Source organism: Platalea leucorodia, assembly GCF_965183815.1.
Source record: "Platalea leucorodia genome assembly, chromosome: 3".
Lineage (NCBI taxonomy): Eukaryota > Metazoa > Chordata > Aves > Pelecaniformes > Threskiornithidae > Platalea > Platalea leucorodia.
Genome location: NC_138825.1, coordinates 103,637,935 through 103,661,271, shown reverse-complemented (window position 1 = coordinate 103,661,271; position 23,337 = coordinate 103,637,935). Strand labels below are relative to the sequence as shown.

The 23,337-nt window shown below is 35.9% G+C and overlaps 1 protein-coding gene across 1 annotated transcript in view; it reads right to left on the bottom strand.

Annotated features, from left to right (window-relative positions):
• The window catches only part of CSMD1 (CUB and Sushi multiple domains 1), a gene marked incomplete at both ends in the record, with an annotated part of 1,257,610 nt that overhangs the window by 399,934 nt on the left and 834,339 nt on the right, over positions 1–23,337 (bottom strand). Inside the window, 2 exons of the mRNA XM_082305706.1 lie at positions 10,417–10,538; positions 16,015–16,139. Of these exons, the coding sequence (XP_082161832.1) occupies positions 10,417–10,538; positions 16,015–16,139 (247 nt within the window). The remainder of the gene's footprint in view (positions 1–10,416; positions 10,539–16,014; positions 16,140–23,337) is intronic.

The following is a 23,337-nucleotide window of genomic DNA, read 5'->3' as shown; positions in this document are numbered from 1 at the left end:
CACTTATGTTTCAAGGCAAAGCAAATGAACATGCTCTGTGAGGTAACCCAGAACTGTAAGTGCATAAATTATTCTGTAGCACTTGCCTCCTTGTGCAGTAAATGTGGGTTTATGTCATCCTCATTATCAACCCCATCAGGCTGCACAGAGTCTGCACAAAGATAATTTATGTAGAATACCTGATAAACTATGAAAAAAATAAACAGGGAAAAAAAAAAGAAAAAGGGTACATAAACAAAGACAACATCCAAGGACATCGTCAGGTATGATATACTGTCAATAGTTGCAGACACTTCCAACCTCCAGGGAAAAATATCTACACATAAACCTTGATATCTTAGATTTACACATTTGACAATGTAATACTGAATAAGCCTGCTGATAGTTCTTAGCAAGGGAATTGGGAACTAACTTGTAGAACAAACAAGATAAGAAAAGTATATGGAGATTTAATTGTAGGATTTTTTTTATTTATTTATTTATTTATTTTTTTACATAGTGGCAGAATGTTCTCATCTAATGCATGCTCTGTTATGAGTTTTTCCTGTCAGGAAATATCCTGAGTTAAATGAGAGAATAGTAACGAGTTTATGTTGCTATATTTATACACTTTGGAATTCTACAGGTAAAACTTTCAGTTGTTTATTTTACATGTCTCTGTGTGACAGTGCCTGTGTATGTATGTGCAGGAGTAAAAACAAATATGTTGATTTGTCTTCTATGATGTGTAGATACAAAGTACTTAAGAAAGTGTCCTACATTTAGGTATATTTAATGGATATTCCCTTATGGCTTGAGAATTCTGATCAATTCTCCATTTGGTAAAGTTGTCTGAAATCCTTTCACTATGAAGAAATTACACGTATATATTTTTTGTGGAATAATATGTCACCGCAACAACCGGTACATTCTTATGCTGAATAGTAGTGTAATTACATTAAGAAACTATAAGTAAAAACTTACTGTTCTCTTCTGGTTAAAAAAAAGTTACAATTTCAGTTGGCCATTCATTTACTGGTTTTGAGCTCCATTTAAAACATGACAACCATTAGGATTCTATATTTGAATTTTGTATCTGAATGTTTTCCTTTCTGAAAATATATAAAATGAAAAAGAAGAAAAGGTTAAAGCTAAAAGAGAAAAGAAATATACTGATGGAGATCAAAACAGCAAAAAAGAAGAAACTGAGGCAGAGGAAGATGAAATGACAAAAAATATAGTGGAGGAAGGAAATGATGGAGGAATTCTAAGTGCACTCACAGCAGATAAGTTCCTCAAAGAAAAAAGCTGGAGGCAACAACCCAACTTTCAGCAACAAGAGAAGTACATATATGGCAGCGGCTGAATAATGATAAATGCCAATGATGAAAGTGTAGTCACTGTAGTTACTGTTTTTTGTGGGCTTCTTTGTTTTTTAACCTTCAAAGACTACCTCCGGCAATTGTAAAACAAAAAGGCATGCTTATGTGTTATACAGTTCTGGGTTTTTTTGTATTTTTTGAGTAGGGGACTGTTTTAGCTATAAAATAAACAAATTCAAAGAGGAATAGCCTGTTTTGTTTTGCAAGATATAGTCTAAAATAATGAAGAATTTAACAGCCATCCAGGCTGGAAAAGCGTATCTATGAGAAAGGCAAATACGGATCACTTTCACTGCAGTAAGTATTCAATAAAAGAGTGACAATAATGGATTTGTATAATTCTTACCCATGCAGATACAATACAAATATATCACAGTGAAAATATTACGTATTGTGTCTTTTGAAAGGGAAAACTCTTTTTTCTTTGTCCTTGACCTGGTATTAGAACATGAGGAAGTAGAAGCATTAGAACTTTTAAAATGTCATACTTTTGTATTTAACAAAATTGTCTTCATAACTTTGAAGGTTTTGAGTTTTTCTTGGTTTTTAATAATTTCCATTAAGCCACGTATATGTGGCATACTCTTGCCAATTAAAACTTTGCCACATTATAATACATTCACTTTGTTTGGAAGCTGGATCTTTTGTCTTGAGTGTTGCATTACCAGCTAATATATTCCAACTGTCTTTCTGAAATATGGATTTATTGTAAAATCAAAGATAATATCACAACAAATTTAGTGCTAAGTCTCCTTCTTCAGTTTTTTTATTCCTTCATGTGTATGTTTCTATAGTTTCTTTCTGAAAGTCCCACTTTTTTTTCCCCCTAAATTGCCATTTCCAACTCAGTATGTCATACTTAGATCCATCTGAAGCTCATAAAATTCATACCCCTGTGATGGGTGGGCTCAATCCTTGACCAGACTGTCAGTGGTTTGGTGCAGGCTCCAGAAGAGGTAAAGGCCTTAGCCATAGCTGGGCCGTGAACTCCTCTAGTTTCAATCTGTTCTCTGAAAACCCACAAAGGTGCAGAGTGGCACAGTGAGCATCGATGTATATGAGCTTGGGACACCGATCATATGATTGACACATAAATAGTGGGTGGCTTTTCCAAGACTTATTTATCATGGAACAAAGAAAGGATTCACAACAACCCCACAGCTAAATCTCGGTGGAGTAAACCTAGCTGATATCCTGAAAACAAATCTGAGATACTGAACACAAACAAGGCTCAGTAGTTAGTCTCTGTCATTCAAAAACAGCATGGAAGGAGGAAGGTCAGACGGAAAGTAAACAACAAGGAATATAATTGTCAGTCTGTATTTGCGGCAATTGTCTTAGGAGGGAAAAACTTAAGAGTTGGGTATGTTTCTGCATTTAATGTTAGAAATCATCTGAGAAAAATAAATGAAACAAATACCACCAGAAATAATGCCAGAAGCATTAAGCATGATCCTTTGGTTAGCTTTCCCCATAAACCAGGAAATACAGTGCTTTCCTGTGCTGCAGAAAATTTGTGCTTGGAACCTTTCATCATGAGATGAGTACTGATCCCAAGTGTCCCTCTTCCATCGCTACCTCCAACAGTCTTTAAAGACAGCAGAAGTCACAACTACTTGTAATGCATGCACAAATGAGACATCTAAAATCAATATAGAAAGCAGTTTTGATTTGGGTATATCAGTTTCACTAAAAACCTCACACTTGGAAATACATGTATTAATGTAGGAGAGAAGATTTTTTTTGACACTTTCTTCTAGTTAAGTCTGGTATACTCCTACTCCGAAGTTATGCTTTTTCATTCAACATATGGCCATTATGGGACCCTTCCCATTCAATCTGTGAGGCATGTCCTTCATCTAAAATAGCATACTTTATTCCACAAAGCTGTATATATACTAAACATTGCATGCTGAAATTCAAAATGTCTAAATTTTGGTTCTGATCCAGTGAAAGTGAACAAAGCCCAAACAGTGATTTAGCTGATCAGCCTCTAGTGGACTGCTTCAGGATGAGATGAAGCACTGTTTTGACTCTACTGACTATTTGACAGATCTCCATCAAGTATAATTGGAGTTTAGACATGTAGCACCCATATGCGCAAATGAAATTTCATCCTAAATGTCTGCAATGCCAGAACTGAGTCTTCTGTTCCAGCCCTACTTGTGTTACAGTATCATCCAATAAAGCTTAAGTAAACTTCTTAAGTAAATATCGCATAGAACCTATGCTACCATATCTCATCCACATGATATCTTGAAAGGTAGAAATATCAGCATTATTTACAAAAATCATAATGTTCTAATAAGTATACACAAGACACAGAAAACAACACAGAGACATAATTTTTAAGAAATAAACTGTGCTTGTTTTGCACAATATATGCTTTTTTTTTTTCTAATTGCAGTTGTACATTATAGAATTCTGTGTTACAAGTTATGTATTTAAATTCAAATTGAGGATGAACATATACTGTGGACTTTCATATAAGGTGATTTTTCCAGTAGGCTGGTAAGTACATTTTGCACATTATATTAAAATGTACAGACTCTTTTGTTTATTTTTGAAATGTATTTAAGAGTCTACAGAATAAGGCTACCCTGGAAGTCTTGTACAAGATTTTAGGACACTGGAAGATTAAATTTTCATCCTTACACTGCAACGATAGCTTTCTCATATAATTGCTTTAGTTATACTTTGTGTTCTAAATTATACTGCTTGATTATGAAAAAAAAAAAAAAATATACGAGCCTATGTCAAGGCAAGAGGGAACTTAATCAGGATTAACTCAACCTGGATAAGGAATTGGCTAGATGGTCACACTCAAAGAGTTGTGGTCAACGGCTCGATTCCAAGTGGAGACCAGTGACAAGTGGCATTCCTCAGGGGTCGGTATTGGGACTGGCATTGTTTAATATCTTTGTCAGTGATATGGACAGTGGGATTGAGTGCACCCTCAGCAAGTTTGCTGACGACACCAAGCTGCATGGTGTGGTCAACACACAGAGGGACCTTGACAGGTTTGAGAGGTGGGCCTGTGTGAACCTCATGAAGTTCAACAAGGCCAAATGCAAGGTCCTGCACATGGGTTGGGGCAATCCCAAGCACAGACACAGGCTGGGCAGAGAATGGATTGAGGGCAGCCCTGAGGAGAAGGACTTGGCGGTGTTGGTTGATGAGAAACTCAACATGATCTGGTAATGTGCACTTGCAGCCCAGAAAGCCAACTGTATCCTGGGCTACATCAAAAGAAGCGTGACCAGCAGGTCGAGTGAGGTGTTTCTGCCCCTCTCCTTCACTCTCATGAGACCCCAGCTGGAGAACTGCATTCAACTCTGGGGCCCCCAATGTAAGAAGGACATGGACCTGTTGGAGAGAGTGCAGAGGAGGGCCATGAAGATGATCAGAGGGCCTGAACACTTCTCCTATGAAGACAGGCTGAAAGAGCTGGGGTTGTTCAGCCTGGAGAAGAGAAGGCTGCGGGGAGACCTTATAGCAGCCTTCCAGTACCTGAAGGGGGTCTACAAGAAAGCTGGAGAGGGACTTTTTACAAGGGCACATAGTGACAGGACAAGGGGTAACAGCTTTAAACTGAAAGAGGGTAGATTTAGATTAGATAGAAGGAAGAATGATCTTTACTATGTAAAGACATGCTCTGTATGATCTTTACTATGAGGGTGGTGAGGCACTGGAACAGGTTGCCCAGAGAAGCTGTGGATGCCCCATCGCTGGAAGTGTTCAAGGCCAGGTTGGATGGGGCTTTGAGCAACCTGGTCTAGTGAAAGGTGTCTCTGCCCACGGCAGGGGGCTTAGAACTATGGGATCTTTAAGGTCGCTTCTAACCCAAACCATTCTATGATTCTATGATCCTATGATTCTATGATTCTATTTGTTTATTTCATAACTGGGACCTTAATAATTCTAATTCTAAGCTGTGTGAATCCTTTGTCAATGATGCCATATCCCCCTATAATTAAAGACACTTTTACAGCAAATGGAAGATAAAAAAGTTTAAATTTAAATTTAAATATATACATTTACATATGGCACAAAATTTAGTTTTAATAATGTGTGAAGCACAATAGAGCATATAGAACTGTGCATTCATTTTCAACACACCATGGGGTATCATCCTTTCAGGGAGTTCTTAGTGTATTTCTATGATCTAGATGGCACAGGATGCACAAATGAGTCAATTCTAAATTTACAATGACCTTTTCCTCCACTCTTAAAACTATCCTGAGACTTATGAGATAGTAAGAATTGAGTAATGAGCCTGTACATTGCCAAGAATACACAAAAGTTTAGTGAAAGTAGTTCTTAGATCTACATATTTTTGGTGATCAAGACCTCTGCAACCCAAAACTCTGTAGTACAGTAAGAGAGGATAAGGTCTACAGATAAAAATTAATACTGTGGCAGCGCTCTGGTAATCTCTGTAGGGATGAGATATATGGTGCTCAGCTTCCCCAGTCAGAGTATACTGTTACTCTGCAGGTGCTGTAGATGTCAGACATGCTGACAAACATCCTGTTACTTGTGGCAGGATGGTCTGATCCGCCACTTGGAAGGAGAGGATCCCTGTCTGTAATGAAGCTTTGAAGAAACAGGCTATTTATGGACACATTTTCTAAAAAACACTCTAATAATAAACAATGCCATCTAACTGGAGCAAACTTGCCTATTGAAACAAAGGTTCTTAATCCATTGCGAATTATTGTAGATGCATAAGCTATTTACATGGAAGTAAGAATCTGAGGAAGACAGGGGTGTCACTAATGGCTCAGATCTGAGCTACCACAAACTTTGACCCAATCCATGAATCAGCAAGATAACCTCATTCAAAAAAAAATTGCATATTATCATATGCTACTTAGTAAGACTGCTCTTTTACAGCATATTGCAAGAACGAATTATTTTGAAAGAAATTATCTCAAAATCAACGTTAATAGTATGTGGATTCCCTATCTGTGAACTGGGGAAAGTTTTTCTGAGCAAGAATGTTCTCCTGAAGTTCCCCAGCTAAGTGCTTTGAAAGGCAATAAATAAGAAATACCATTTTATGACAACATATCAAGGTATAGTCCAATTTTATATGAAAATCTGAAGGGCTCAGCCCAATAAAACTGTATGTGAAGTTTCCCTCCATCCCTCTAATTAATTCCAATGTCTTCAATTATGGCAACTGCAGTGAATTTTTTTGTAAAGCAGAAGAAAGTTGTTAGGCCCAAACAGATACTTTGTATCTATGATAAAGTACAAAGCATAGATACCTATGCTTTGTACTGTGGGGAAAGTACATTCTTCAGAAAAAAACCAAAACAAAACCAAACCAAACGCTGTAACTGGGACACACTCTTTATTTACCAGGTCATTATACTTAGAACTATTGCAGCCCATGGCACATCTACTATACAACAATCCACAATCAGTCAGGAAAATATTGTGCAAAACTAGGTATCATTGCTGAAACAACATAAAGCCTTGCCCTCCTATAGACACTGGAGTTGAAAACTGGAGCCCTTGCATCTAGCAGTGTTACCATAAAACAGTGAAAGCAGCAGGAAATCCAAGGCAGTAAGTCTTATGAAAAAACCCACAGCCTGGAGAATGAAGTAGCAAGAGATAGAGGCATGCTTGGAACATAATGAGAAGATTATACTAACAGCAAGAAAGAGATAAAGACAACAGATCAGTAAGACCTCAGAAGAACAGTCCAAAGTAACTGATTCTAAAAAGCCGAGAAACTATGTAACAGAACAACTGAAACAATGTAGAGTTACTAAGAATTACAGCATGTAGTGACAAAGAGTCAGAAGAGCACCATAAAGTTGTATTTGCAAGTACTAAAAACCTAATAAATGACTCAGTAGGATGCTGATCAGAAGCTACAATAGTGGGACCCAGAGGAAACAAATATAAATGTTAAGGGAAGAAAATCAACTCTTTAAAATAAGCAGAGCATTAACAGAAATACCTTTGAACAGGAGGAGAAGCAAGCTTAACTTAGATTTTTGTGTTGCTCAGAAAAAGGCAAATAAATGTTAGAAAAACATTTAACTAACAACGATCTTGATATGGTTTGTTAAAAACTGGAACCATGCTCCTGTCCCTATAGGAAGTTGAAATTTGTTTTCATTTTGGATTAGCATTAAAAATCTCCCCCCATCAGCACCAGAATGCAAACTTTGGAAAATGTTATGTGTCAATTTTTTCAATTTATTCATTAAAATATTCCAGTACATTATGTTCTATTTTTTGTGCAAGGGCACCTCTTTAACTAGACTATCTTCTTTAAACTGCACTGAATTTTATGTTAAGAGGAAATATTGTCTTATCTTGTAAAATGCTATGTGTAAACTAACCCGATGAAAGGACAGAAATTCATTGCTACAGTAAGTCAAAACTAATTTAAAATACACAGTAACAATATGTCATGAACTGTCTACCTTCTTGGAAAAGAAAATCAAACACAGACCCTAAGCATTCTGATAAATATTTTCAAATCTGAAGGGCAAAAGAGTAGGTTCCTCAATCTGATCTTAAAATAAGACCTTCAATATACAGTTCGATTTTCAAGAGTTCTGTCATTCATAACTCCAACAAAAGTCAGGGATGAAAATCTGCACAACTTTCAGCACATCTTAAAATCAATTCATTATTTTGGAAACCTGGAAATTATTTTTGTAATTGATTTTTTAAAGTTCACAGGTTTCAAAATGCTAGCAAGATATTTTTCTTTAGGAAGAAGTAGGAAAAAAGTTCCATTTCAGTCAGATAGTCTATAAAGTAAAAGCACTTTCCTTCATATCTTTTATTATCTAAAAGGATATGTGTTAACTCTAGATTCAATTATTTGCGGATAGAAGTCCCAATATCAGATTTGTATTGATACATACTGATAAAGATGATGTAGACTTTATGTGAAGGCAACTTGAGGATACTGTAAGCCTTAAACATGTTTGATTTTAAGATTTCACATTCACAATCGTCATGGCCCTAAAGCAAATACCTATCTTTCCAAGATACATGAAGTTAAGTAAATAATCTTCCTTTGTTGCACTGCTAGACAAATCCAAGATTAATAAAAAGACAATTCATTCCCTATTGCCCATCCTGTCCGGAACTGAAAGACTTAAAGCTCCACTTCTCTTTCTTACATTGTGATTATCAATATGTCTGTTAGCATATCTGTTTACCTTCCACCCAGCTGGATGTAATAGCGTGAATTCTTTTCTGGGTGAAAGCTCCAAGCCTTGTACTCATACCTCTTCATTTTGAACATAATAAAAGAATTGATTTGTCTGGGTGTGCAATTCCTTCAGTGTATTCTTGTGACTGACAACCTATCAACCTGCCCACAGAATACTACTTGAGTGCCTTTTCAAGTCCAGTGAACAGAGTGATAAGTTAGTATGCACCAATCTCATTAAGCTCTACCCTACTAAAATCCTAAATCCATTGAGAAAGATATATTGTATAGAATGAATAGAACTTGTGTGTTATTGCAGTAGACTGCAGTTTAGCATTTTTCACAAGTCTGAGCCTCCATAGAAAACATACACTGTACAGTTTACTAAATAGCACTGCACAGTCAGTACCGATTTTCATATTATTATGGTTAAACTTTCTTGCAATCAGCAAGATTGCTACCTTCATTTTATTACAAATATGAAGAACAATGCTTAATTAAAATTCTTGAAAAGTCAAGGGAAGAAAACTAAAAATGAAAAATTAATGGAACAGTTTTGAATAAAGAAACCTTTAAGATGCTAAGATTGTCTACTATTAGTAGTAATTTCACTATTTTCTTTTGATGCACACTTAAATACATATTACTGAACACAAATTTGACTAGATGCATTTGTCAGACATTTTTCATATTTTAAATGCTTGTCCATATTTAAAAATGCAAAGTGATTTAATACTTTCTATAAAATTTAATGACTTTAAAGTCAAAGGTCATTCAGTGATAAATAGTCACTTCTAATTCCTATGCTAAATAAAATATAACAGTTCAATTTGGAACTAAAAAAAACCCTTTCTCTTCAGAGAGAGGTCCTGCTACAGTAAAATGTTCCTCAATGTGATAGTTTTGTACTTTGTACTGTTTTTCCTGAATACATACCTTTAATAAGGCACTGAATCTGCTTTAAGAAAAAGTGAACTCTATTGATTTTGCAAAGTGTTTGCATCTCAACATGCAGCAAAATGACCTTTCTGTAGTTAAACATTTGCATTAATTTATGGTGAGACAAACATTTTTTCCTTAACTGTGTTAAAGAAGTCAAGAATACAGTCTTCCAAAATCTTGCATAGGAAATACATGTTTTGCAATTATGAGAGCGCATATAGATTGTACATTCTTCAACTTATTGTAACTCACTTATTCAGCATTTCAACACAGAAAAGTAAAATATAGGTGAAAGATTTTTTTATTTCATTTTTTTTCCTACAGGTAGGGCGTCTCTGTCCTTTATTGAGGAACTAAATTGGTTTTACAGAAACACAAATAAAAATGCATCTCAGTACACTGCAAAGTAATACTTAACTGACTACTATTCCATACATAATTATTCATAGTTATGTATTTAGAATCATTGCTGGAAAACAGTGGATGGAAAAGAGAAATGAGGTAGGTAGTAAAACACCTAACAAGACCAGACAAAGTACTTAGATGTACATCTGTTTTTTATGCTAAGATTCAACAATGAGTAAGTATCATCATACAACTTGAAAAATCCACTATCAACTCATTTAGTAATGTGTGATTTTGAGTATGATTTTATGTATTTCGTTAGAAAATTTATTTATAACCTGGAAATTTTAATTGAGACCTATTACTCTGAGTGGACATTTTCACAGATATTACAAATTTATATTTTTTTTCTAGTGCCCGATATATTTTCTTAACATCTCTACTCTGGTCATTTTTGTGCTGAAATGAACATACACACTGGCATGTGTTCATACATTCATGCAAATATGTATGAAATAATTTTAGGACAGATCCAAAATTCTACAGTTTTAATTGAGACAAAGAGAAAAAGCATACCTTTTCTGGATCAGTTGTTGTAATGACCCACACGCAGTGTGCATTGTCTTCATATTGAACTGGATAATTTGGTGATGTAATAATCCCACTTGGGCCACGTAAATTAGAACCACATGTTCTAGCTAAAATGATAAACAACAAATCAGATTGCTTTTGATCAGTTGCTCTTTCTAACATAAACATTATAAAATTGCCGTAGCATTAATAACATCTTGCCGTGAGAGTATTATTATGTTGATATATTCTATAACAATCTGCCTTTGAAGATGTTTGAGCCAGTCAAAAAAATCCTGAAAAATGACCTACAGAGGAAGGAAACTGACACTTTTCAATTAATCAGCCCAACATTTACATTACTTTATTCTTACTTTATGTAAATTAATTTCTCAGAATCATCATATCAATATTCTCTTTAGAAAGAGATTTACCCTCTCCAACCAGATGGAGGGAGCCTTCTATGTATGAACGTAAGAAGGACCAGTATGTGCTCTCCTTCATTATTTCTCCATGTTTGGGGAAGAAAAAAACATGTATCACAATGTTTGACTCTATGTAATAGCATAGCCTTAACCTAAACTTGAATTTCTGTGGTGTCTTAGCTCTTTACACCAGAGGAAATAAAATTAGAAAGAAAAATATATAAAATTGTTATAGGCAGTAGCCCGACTTTTGTAAAGCACAGATTCAATTGTGAAACCATCACAATCCCTCTGTCGCATTCCGCAAATCTGGATAGTTAACATTTTGAAAAGAAATTATTTTATGAATTAAGTTATTTTCCAAAGAGCATTAGAGATAGATTTTCTAAAATATTCAAACTTCTCAAAATATTTCAGTATCTCCAAGTATTTAAAAATATTTAGACATATAATTTCCAGTTATATCAAATGGAGTTACAGAACTCAAACATTTAAAATTCCACTTTCAGGTTTATGGTACTACAAAACTTTGACAACATGCTAAAACAGAGAGTCTAGATCGTACGTATTTAGACACTGTATATCTTCAAATATCTGAATCTCAGAACTTATCTGCATAACTTCCATTAACTTTTGATGTAATTTAGATTCTTCAGTACTGGCAAGAGGAATGACTACAGTCCTTAAAAACTTGGTCATTCTTTTTCTGAATATTGTATTAAAGTACCCAACATATTTCTAGTACTTTGGAAAATTTTAGTTTTCATCTTTCTCTGTGGCTGCCTCCATTCTGGAGAATGAAATACGAGCATTTCTTTAGCTCACAAACTTGCTGTGAGGAAGTTTCTACATTATCCTACATTAATAGAAGTGTGACTGGTACAAATATGAAATAAGGAAACTAGAGGAAAATTACTTTCAGATTTTTTTATCCATCCATCACAATCTGCTACCAGCACTTGGTCCTTTTTACTATGTTAGAGACTAGACTTTGAGAACTAACTAGAGCTCCATGTCTAGATTGATTCAGCTAGAACTCAATTTTCTGTGAAAATGTCTATCTATGTTTATAATAGAAACTGTCCTAATATACTTCCACAAATTTCACTTAAGTCTCAGACACATCACATGGAAATCTTCCATAACAATCTCAGTAGAAGCCAAAATAACCACTCATTCACACAGGTAATTCTACCAAAGCATCACTGACAATTATTAACAAGCTGTCTGTGATTAACAAGGAAAAAAAGAACTTATCACATTTAAGTATGCCACTGTATGCTGCCTAGTACCAATACAGAAAACTTGGTATATTGCTGCTGTATCAAGCGAAACATATTCTTTTAATTGCCAGAATAAAAAGACCAGATTCATAGGATCTGAAATAGAGGACATTCTCATTCCAATAACTGGTAGAAGCACTATACCTCCAGCACTGCAGCTAGCAGACAATTAATATTTATTAATTTATTTTCAATTTGTCCTGCACAAGCTCTGCTACAGTAGGAACTAGATGCAACTTTGTAGCAATAAGCTTTTGAATGCAGTTTGAACCTTCTCTAGCTATCCACAAAGAAGAAAGTCTAGGAAACATCTCCCTTTCAGCTCTTTTTTCAGTCAAGCTGTTATTCTCTTATCCTTCTCCAATTTGAATTTTGGAAAGAAGGAAAAAAAAATAAAAAAAAAGGAGAGAAAGAAAAAAAAAAGGCAAGCAAGAGCTACAATTGAAGTTCTGCCTAGAGGTCTGTTTAGGAAATGGAGTTATTGCAAGTCATTGCACAAAAACTGTTAGATAGCCTTGTATATCACTTACAGAAAACAAGAATGAATTGCTGTAAGGTTTTTGTGTGGAATTCAAGAAAACTGGGAACATTCAAGTTAGCACTATTCAGTTCCTGAGAGCACTAACAGGCCTGACCAGCCACACCTGGGTACTCCCACCACTCCCTGCCTTTTGGTGCAGGGGATCCATTTCAGGGTGGGACTGGACTATCAGTCTCTGCCTGAGCAATGTCTCAGGAGCAGCTGCCTGCAGCATGCCTGTGCTTGCTTACAGACTTTGTTGACCTGGATCCCCATCCAGCCTCTGATGTCTCAGCCTGGCTATGGCCTGCCCCCATCCCCAGGGAGGTGCCCAGTGTCCAAGGCTGGGGCTGCCCTTGGTCTGCCCTGCTCCCTGCATGGGGTGGTGACCCTGCTGCTCCCGGGTCCCCAGGAGATCCCCAGCCCCTGCTGTGCCCTTGCAAGTAAGGTGGTTACATGGGCACTGTTTAATGTAAATAACGAAGGAACCTGCCAGCAATAAGACGGTTCCTGTGACTATTCATCAGCTTCATAAATTCTGAACTTTAGTCCCCGTTCTGGGGTAAATGGAAAGTTCAGCTTCTTCAGTAATTCTCATAGGCTTGAAGTCATTATGTTCACAGTAGTTCCATGTAGTTTATCAGCTTTTCCATTTTAAGTTGATGATCATTTAGAAAATATGATAAGCAGTTCTTTGTACTGTGTATTTTATTATTAAATGCTTGGTATGAGCACCATGAATACTGGCATCTTGAAGGTCAATAAAGGGACTGGGAATAATAGGGACTACAAATAAAACTTGTACCTTTCACTACCCACCATCCACAAATGTGCACCACGTGCAATGTTGTAATATTGAACCAGAATTATACACCATTCAGCCTAAACAACATTAATCTGTGTTTAGAAAAAAACAAATAACTTTTTGAGACTGGCTAACTTTACCCTCAGACTGTTGCGAAATTTGAGCTCCAGTTTTGGAAGTATGTTTGAGGAAAGTAACTTGTTTTTCCAACTGAGGTTTTAATGGAAGTATAGGACTAATTTATCCTACTTTGTTAGAAGTTTACTGGAGGGAATAAAGCATAATAGAGATATTCGCAGCTAATAAATTGGAAGGAACAGCAAACAATAGTAATAACACACAGATAATTCAGCAGCAAATAGCCCCTTTCTGCTGAGCATTACTTTTACCACGCAGAGATTACTTCAGCTCATTTCTGCAATATATTAGCAAACAACAATAAATTCAGGAGATGAAAAAAAAACACCAAACAAGAGCGAGCAGTGGAGTTGTGTGAACATGTTATTCTGCAGCAGTGTGAGACCAGGTACTGAGAGGGTATATTTAGATTTTTTCATTTAGATACACTGAGCTACAGAGACACTGAGCTCAAGAGACACTTATGAATCACAATTGCTTTGCTGCTCTGGAAAGAGTAGGAGGTATGATTTTTATTTATTTCTTTTTTACTATGTTTAGATTGTCCAGTCTTTCCATGGACGTGCCTATGTAATATTATCCATATTACATACAGCTTGTAATAATTTATCCAAGAGCTGTCTCTATAGACTTTTTTATTAGGTCTGATTGGAGTGGAGTTAACTTTCTTCATAGCAGTTTGTATGGTGCTGTGGTTTAGATTTTTAACTAGAATAGTGCTGATAACACAGCAGTGTTTTGTCTATTGCTGAGCAGTGCTTGCACAACATCAAGGCCTTCTCTGTTTCTCAAACTGCCCCGGCAGCAAGTCGGCTGGGGGTGGGCACGAAGTTGGGAGGGGACACAGTTGGGACAGCTGACCCCAACTGATCAAAGGGATAACCCATACCATATGACAACATGGTTAACAATAAAAGCTCAGGGAAAGGAGGAGGAAATGGCCATGTTCATGGTTACAGGTTTGTCTTCCCAAGTAACCATCACTTGTTCTGAGGCCCTGCTTTCCAGGAAATGGCTAAACATCTGCCCACTAATTGGAAGTAGTGAATAAATCCTTATTTTCCTTTGGTTGCACAGACAACTTTGCTTCATTTATTAAACTGTCTTGATGTCCACCCACGAGTTTTCAGCTTTTGCTCTGCCAGTTCTCTCCCCCATGCTGCTGGGGGCGAGGGAGTGAGTGGCTAGGTGGGTGTTTAGCTGCTGGCTGGGGTCAACCCACAACAACTGTTAACACTTTAATGAAGAAAGAATAATTTAAAAGTATATCACATATGTAATTATACAAGTTGAAAAATCTATTCTGGCAACAGGAGAAAAATATTTTTCTTTTGGTATTATGAAATAACTGGGTAATGAAACCTTTTTTTATAAGTATATGAGTTTCATATAAGTGAGATTATGCTTTAGCTCATTCTCGAGCAAGCAAAAGTTTAGGTCCAGGTGTTGCAAATCCTTCCCTTCACAGTCTCTCTATCATTTGCTGCCCTGGCAACTGGTATCTAGCATAAGATTTTGTGAGTACAAGAAGTATCTCTTTGATCTACCTCAAAATGACAAATGAAGTATATCAAACAATTTGTATAATTTGTATAATTTCTTTTTTTTTTTTTCTTTTTCCTTTTTTTTTTAATTAATGGTGGTGGTTTTTCTTGTTTTTCAGTGCCTCTCCTGGCTAGGTTGTCTGGTTCTAGGAGGACATAAGGCAAGCACATTTCTAGGGTTAAGACTTTCATTAACATGCACAATCCAAATGTGCAGCCCAAATTAATTTTTTTACTGAGAAAAAGGAAAAGTTCTGTACATAGATATATACTTTTTCTTTTTTCCTATATACCTCAGTTCTGGAGTACTTTGACAGCAGTAGATTACAACGGAAAAACATACAAACAAAAAGCCACGTCCCCCCTCCTCCTTAAAAGCAGGGGGAGGAACTTATTCATTGGGTCAGACCATAATGAGAAAACATCTAGAAAAGAAGTCAGAAGGTTAGGTCATTTGTAAGGTTGAGCAAAATAGATGACAAAAAAGGGAATTTACCAAAAAATGAGAACTATATAAATAACTGGGACTGATAGGAACACAGTATGATTGTGAGGAGCTCATATTTAGAAATTTACTTAGAAAACTTTAACCTAAACCTAACTAGCTAGTTCTAATTAAAATGTTTAACATGACAAAAGGAAGATAAAGTGAAATGAAAACTACTGAAAAGAAACTAGCTCCCTAAATCGATACTGTTTCTGCATCTTTGATTGTATGCTTCCAGCTACAGAAAGATCTTTGGATATATATAGTCATATATATATACACACACACATATATATGATATATTTTTTTCTTTGTTTTGAACATAATTTCATTGCATTTCTAAACAGAAATTATAAATTACTCTTCCAAACTTCAGGAAAACTTCCAAAAAATAGCACCTACCTCTGCAAATTGGCCTGTGGTCACTCCAGGCAGCCAGTGTATCTGTCACTCTCTGACAAGTGATGCTTTTAGAGCCTTGCAGGACATAATTATCTTCACAGGAGAACTGTACACTTGCACCCACCCTAGGAGAAAAATGGGAGGAAGAACAAAAGAATTAAAATATATTTTAAATATCACACCTCCCGCAAATAAATTTATATGTCACCAAATGACAATATTTCTAGATCCAAATGAAGAAATTAAGGTGGGAAATTGTACTTCATCATTATTATATTCATATAAAACAACTTATGCTATAGGGAACAGGTTTGCTATTTAGTTTGCCCACCTTTTAAAAAAGTAAGGCCAGGAATATAAAGCAATAGTGATACTAAGTTTCATCCTTTAAACTATGACTTCAATGAATGCATAGAGAGATATATTTCTTAAGAAAATATATAATCACCATCCTTTCAGGCAGCAAAATTTACTTCATGAATAATTTCAACACTCCATATTCTCTTAAATGAGAGAATAAGCAGTTAGATATTGTAATTTGTAACATGTACAACCAGGAAATATTCATTTCAGCAAACTCTAATCATTCATTGAATATTCCTAAGCTTGTTGAAATTTTCTGTTAAAAATTATGCTTATGATAACTTTTGTTAGGTCTGAAATATGACTGTTACACTTGTAACTTTGAAATGTATCTCTTTGGATTGATTTATAACTTTTTTCTTTTTAATAAATAATTTCTTTCTGAACAATGCTGACCAATATTTATGTAGAATTAAAAAACTGCATATAGTTACTGTGTATCTCAAAGAGAGCTTTCCTAAACAGTATTTACATTTCTGCTTCCATTTATTATTTGCGACATTCTTTGTTCCCCATCATAATCAACAAGTTTTGTTGTTAGCTTTCTTGAACTTTTAAATCCGTATCTGATAATCCCATGTTGTGAACTAAGTGATCTTGATGAAGCAGATTTCTCAGTTTGGTCTTTCTAAGTTGTTGAGTCCTAAACACCAGGGGATTGCTAAATGGCAGTCAGAAAGCTCAGTGGTTAAAATTGTGCTCTGGAGAATAGCAAATACAATCTCATTCACTAATGTCCAGCTCATTCCTGTCCTTCAAGAACAAGTATTGTGTTAGTTTGTCAGAGGGTTTCACAGAGACAAACTATATTGTTTATCATTACTATGATGTACTTCTATAGTTCTTTCACAAAACTGTAGTAGGATCCTTTTTCTTTTTTTTTTTTTTTATTTTTATTTTTAAATTTGAATATGATGCTCCAAATCTAGGAAAGGTTTAAAAACTACTTTTCTTAACACTTCTTTCTTGATCTGTTAAATGTGAAAAAATCAGAAGGGTAGGGGAAATATTGGCTCTTTCCTTCAGCAATTCATGGGAAATGCATGAAATCCTTGAAGAGTAATATAATTTTCTAAAATTGTATTTATTTTATATTTGTCATAATCTACTATCCTTCAGAACATTCTTAAAACCCTCAGAAAAATAGACCAAGCATGATTCCAAATACATACCTCAACTTCATAAACAATTAGTTTCTGTTATTGGTAAAGAAAATATTAGGATTAATTAATTGACATTTTATGCTCTAAACACCTATTTTTTTAAACGAATTTTCTCAAATTTCCTAAAATTATGAGCTCTGAATTTTTTTTCTATGGAAACAGGAAAAAAACCCCGTTACCTAGTTGTGATAAATGTAAATTGAAAATTGAAGTATTTAAAAATCATATTGGATAAAGACTTTCCCCAAAGTCTAATGATGTGTGAATCAACATGAACGCTTCAACATTTCCCTGAAGTTTGCTACTATCAAGACATGTAAGGAGAATTATGAAACTGTACACACACAAAAAACTAGAGTGAAATGAAATGTATAATTATTGGATGTCTACAATTGCAGTTTATAATTTAACATACCTGATTATTCCCCCCAAGAAAGAGAGAAGGGAAAAAAAAAAAAAAACAGGAGGAGTGCAAATATTCTGACATCTGATGCAATAAGTGAAGGATTTAATGTTTAGACTGTTTTTTCATCATTACAGCAATATAAAAATATTAATAGATACATAAAATGTTACAGACTAACATAATCTACACACTTATGATGATTCAATTTGTTTCACTATTATTCTATACAGTGTATTTTTTTCCAAAGCTCTGGAAATAGCTTGTATCTAAGAACTAATGATGTGAACTTCATGTATTTTACACGGTGGATATCATCTTTTGAAATGTTTGATCACAAACTAAGTGACACAAAATAAATATGCTGACTACAACATATTAAAAACAAACAAAAAATCTAGCAAAAATGCCAAATTAAAGAGAAAGGTAAGGAACATGAAGTACTCAAAAGCTCCTGATTGTTAGAATTCAAGGTGGAGAGAAACCTGAATACCAGCTATAGGCATTGACAAGTACAATCTTTTGAAAGTCATTTAAAGAATTCTAATTAAGCGTCAGGTAGGCTACAGAAGAGCAGTCATAGGTTTTACTAGAATGACTGAGAGAGTTCTGGACACGGTTTATCTGTGGCTACACTATATGCTAAGCTTGCTTTAATATCAGTTAAGATCCATCCTTTTCGAAGCACCTATTGTGAGAAATCAGGTTTATGCCATGAGTCTGACAACCGATACTTTCAAGGAAATAATTTTAATGTCATTTTAATTCTTTTGAGGCTTACAAAAAAAAGTAAAAAGGTATTGAAAAGTTCTACATATTGCCAAATGGATGTACAGACTGTCACACTATAATATTGTATTGGGTTTGCGTGGCAAGGTTTTGGTAGTGGGGAGGCTACAGGGGTGGCTTCTGTGAGAAACTGCTAGAAGCTTCCCCTATGTCCAATAGAGCCAATGCCAGCTGGCTCCAAGATGGACCCGACACTGGCCAAGGCTGAGCCGATCAGCAACAGTGGTAGCGCCTCTGTGATAACATATTTAAGAAAGGGGGTAAAAACTGCTGCAGAATAGCAGCCAGAAGAGAGGAGTGAGAATATGTGAGAGAAACAACTCTGCAGACACCAAGGTCAGTGAAGAAGGAGGGGGAGGAGGTGCTCCAGATGCCAGAGCAGAGATTCCCCTTGCAGCCCCTGGTGAAGACCATGGTGAGACAGGCTGTCCTCCTGCAGCCCAGGGAGGTTAACGGTGGAGCAGATATGTACCTGCAGCCATGGAGGACCCCATGCCAGAGCAGGTGGATGCCTGGAGGAGGCTGTGACCCCATGGGGGACCCACACTGGAGCAGTCTCTTCCTGAAGGACTGCACCCTGTGGAAGGGACCCATGCTGGAGGAGTTCATGAAGAACTGCAGCCAGTGGGAAAGACTCACACTGGAGAAGTTCGTGGAGGACTGTCTCCCATGGAAGGGACCCCACACTGGAGCAGAGGAAGAGTGTGAGGAGGAATGAGCAGCAGAGACAACATGTGGTGAACTGATTGCAACCCCATTCCCCGTCCCCCTGTGCTGCTTTGTGGGAGGAGACAGAGAAAATCGGAAGTCAAGTTGAGCTTGGGAAGAAAGGAAGAGTGAGGGGAAGGCGTTTTAAGATTTAGTTTTGTTTTTCTCATTACCTTACTCTGATTGCATTGGTAATAAAATAAGCTAATTTCCCCAAGTCGAGTCTGTTTTGGCTGTGATGGTAACTGGTAAGTGATCTCCCCCTGTCCTTGTCTCGACCCACGAGCCTTTCATTATATTTTCTCTCCCCTGTCCAGCTGAGGAGGGGAGTGATAGAGCAGCTTTGGTGGGTACCTGGCATCCAGCCAAGTTCAACCCACCACATAATTATATATATGTATCTATCTATATATAGTTGTTACATAATACATACATTGCAGATATCTGAATCAAACCATATAACTTTAGATGTTTAAGAGATCAGTGGATACTGAGAAATCTTAGGTGAGCTGAGTCACTAGGGTATTTTCTGTATCCAGACAATCACACCTATCTAAATAAGTATCTTAGGGGAGGGGACGCACCTGGGCCACACAGTCTACAATAAAAGTCCTTATCCTCTAAGCAACATCCAGATTTCTGAGTTTCTCCATTGATTCTGCTTGACATTTTTCCATTAAAAAGGTGGCATCCTCTTAAAGTCGTATTTAACTTATTTGATCTGTGATTTCAAAGGAAATTATTACTTCACTTAATTTCCGATTGTTAACAATGAATGTTTTTAATTTTTTTCCACAGCTTTATCTCCCTCGTCACTGAGCAAATCTGTGGGCACTGGAAGTGTTTTGTTTTGTTAATTCTCTATGTAAACTTTCAACAGGGGGAAGAAATCAATTTATTCTTTTTTCTTTCTCTATTTTCAATTTGAACTGTATCAAAGCAAAATCTCTGCTTTTATAAAGAAGGCTAGAATTTGACTAAAAAAAGCCATTTTAAAAAGAAAAAAATTATGTAAGAAATGCTAAGCATAAGAAAGTTCATTTAATTTTAAAAATCTGTTTTGAAAATTTAAAAGATATTTTTGTTACAAGTCTCAATGGAATTGTGGAAAATGATTGTATTTTCACAGTACCACACATACCATATGATATTTAAGGATAGCTGAAATATTATTGTTTATAATTTTAGATTTCATTTAAACAATCTACTGTTTTGAGATTTCACATAAAAATAGAATGTGTTATTGACGCCCAAATTTTATTGATTATGTTTTCATTTATCTAGCAAAGTCTGAGTTGCCATTTCTCGCTCAAAATGAATCCAAATATCCACTGGATTTTTTTGAAATCACTGAAAATCACCTCCCCTAATTCCTTAACTGAACACAGTAAAAGCATGGCAGGAGGACAGAATGAAAAGGTTAAGATTTCAATAACTTTTTGTTTGCCTTATGATATTAGAATGAATGCTATTATTATGCTGAAAACAATGAAACCCTTTTCAAAGAACTTGTCATCACTGAATCAGTTGGGTCTCAGGTTGTCTTGAAAATAAACCCTCTGCCTTTCCATCAATCCCACTCACAACACATCTTCCAGTAGAGTGGAAAAGATTTTGAATAATGTGCATTTTCACATGTTTTAGTTCAGATTAATATCCACAGTTGTCATTCACCTGACAAGAACAATAGATACTTCTGGTGTCTATACTTGCCTCTTAGAAAAGAAAAAACATTGCCTTTCTTTTACTCTCCACAGTATTTTCACTACATTGGAGAAATACAAGCAACAGCAAATATTATTTTCCCTTCTCTTACGGAAGAGCTTGATTTGTCAGTTTAGAGAAAGAAAAACTAAATTCCAGCCAAATTCTCTATTTAAATGTCAAGCTAGATATAGATCAACAAACTTTAAGAAAGCTAAGATATGTTTTAAATAGATATAAAAAAAGTTTACAGTACACGAAAAACAGTTGCTGTTGCATAATCAGTTTTCAGATAACAAGTAAGGTTTAGGAGGAAAATAAAATTTTATAGTGTCTCTCAAATAATGTTCAGAATTGGAGGCCCAAAACATGCACACAACTAATAAGTGATCAAAGTATATTAACATGTTTTATTTATCATACCTTATATGCTGTTGCTTGTGCCTATTTTTAACAGCTTATGCATTCATTTATCCCCATAAACAGTAAGATACATTAGGTGAAATGAAAATATTATCAGAGGCTGAATGGGGTAAAGGAAGGAGGGGAATAGCCTTGCTCTGTCAATTGAGTAAGCATTGCTCATAAGTAAGCTCCAGACATTCAGGATGATACTTTCAACCCACATTCATTCATAAGAGACTGTGTTCAATATACAGTTATGTATGTTTTGCAAGGTTCCTTGACATTAGATTCCCTCAGATATCTTAAAATACACTTTGAGCTTTAAGGTTTTTTTGGGTTTTCCCACTCCTTGATATTTTCATGCACTGCTGGGAATTTTATTGTTCGCCTCTTCCATGTTGGGGCTCACACATTTGGATCTTTGGACCTGTTTCACCAAAATTATTTTAGATCCCTTTCTCTTTCAAATTACAGACTACAGTCTAGAGGGGAAAAGAAGTAATTGTCTCTCTTACCCTCTTCCAGCTTAACAGTGCTCTTAGACCTGCCCATCAAAGTGCATGTGTTGTTGTTTCTTAACAATTGTTCATGTACCACTGACTTGGACCATAACTAGATGAGAATCTGCCCGGCCTACAGTGTATCATGAACACATAAAATCTGTACAAGATTCATAGATTCACAGAATAAATTAGATTGGATGAGGATGTCACCTATTCCAATGCCCCACTCCAAGCAAGTCCAGTTGGAACAGAAGGCTGAGGGCCTTGTTCAGGTGAGCTCTGAATGCCTCTCTGGATGGAGATTCCACAAACTCTCAGGGAAACTTGCTCCAGTATTTGACCACCCTCATAGTAAAAACATTATTTTTTTTTTTAAATCCTGAATCTAGTAGTAATTTACCATGTTCCAACTTATGTCCATTGCCTCTAGTCCTGTCACTGTCCACCTCTGAGAAGAGTCTGGCTTTCTCTTCTCTGCACTCTCCTGTTTAGTAGCTGTAGACAGCCACAAGGTCCTTCAGATTCTCTTAAGGCTGAGCAAACCTAGAACTCAGCCTCTTCTTATATGTCTGTGCTCAGGCTCCCTCACCACCCCAATCTTCTGAACTTACTCTGGTATCTGCAGTTAAAGTAGTAAGAAAGGCACCTTCAGGTGTGAATTAATGCTATTTTCCATTAAACATTAGCTCTTTCCAGAGATGCTTTTCTCTCTCCACTAATAACAGAGTGATCCTAGATGCTGCCCTTAATTCTTTCAACTAAGTATTTGATTTGGAGGAATTCAGAAGAAGTATGCTCTGCACCCTTTATGGCTATGAGGAGAGACTCAAGTGGAGGAGGGAAACTAAGGCATACCTGCACAAATAATAAAGTAAAATACTCTCCAAAACAACAGTGGAATTATACAGGTATCCCTCAGATGAACACATGCAGACGCTTTAATACATCTTAAGAAAGAATTATATTTTAGTATCCCATTTTTACCTAGCCTTCTACCAGCTGATGTTTCTCTCTTCAATACATCAAGTGTTAATAAAGACCTAGATAAAAATTATGTTTGTTTTCCTAAAACAGCAGACCTTTGGGCAGCAAGTGCATGCTATATTTTTGTATCATACAATTTTGCTTGCAGCAGCTGTACTTGCCAAGTTGAATCTGAATATATAGAACTGGATAACAGCAAACATTTTCTGGACAGCTTGTCTCTCTCTAGCCTATTTATTGAAAAGCTTATTTCACTTCATTATTTTTTAAAACATATTTAACTGCTGCCCAGTTGCTAATG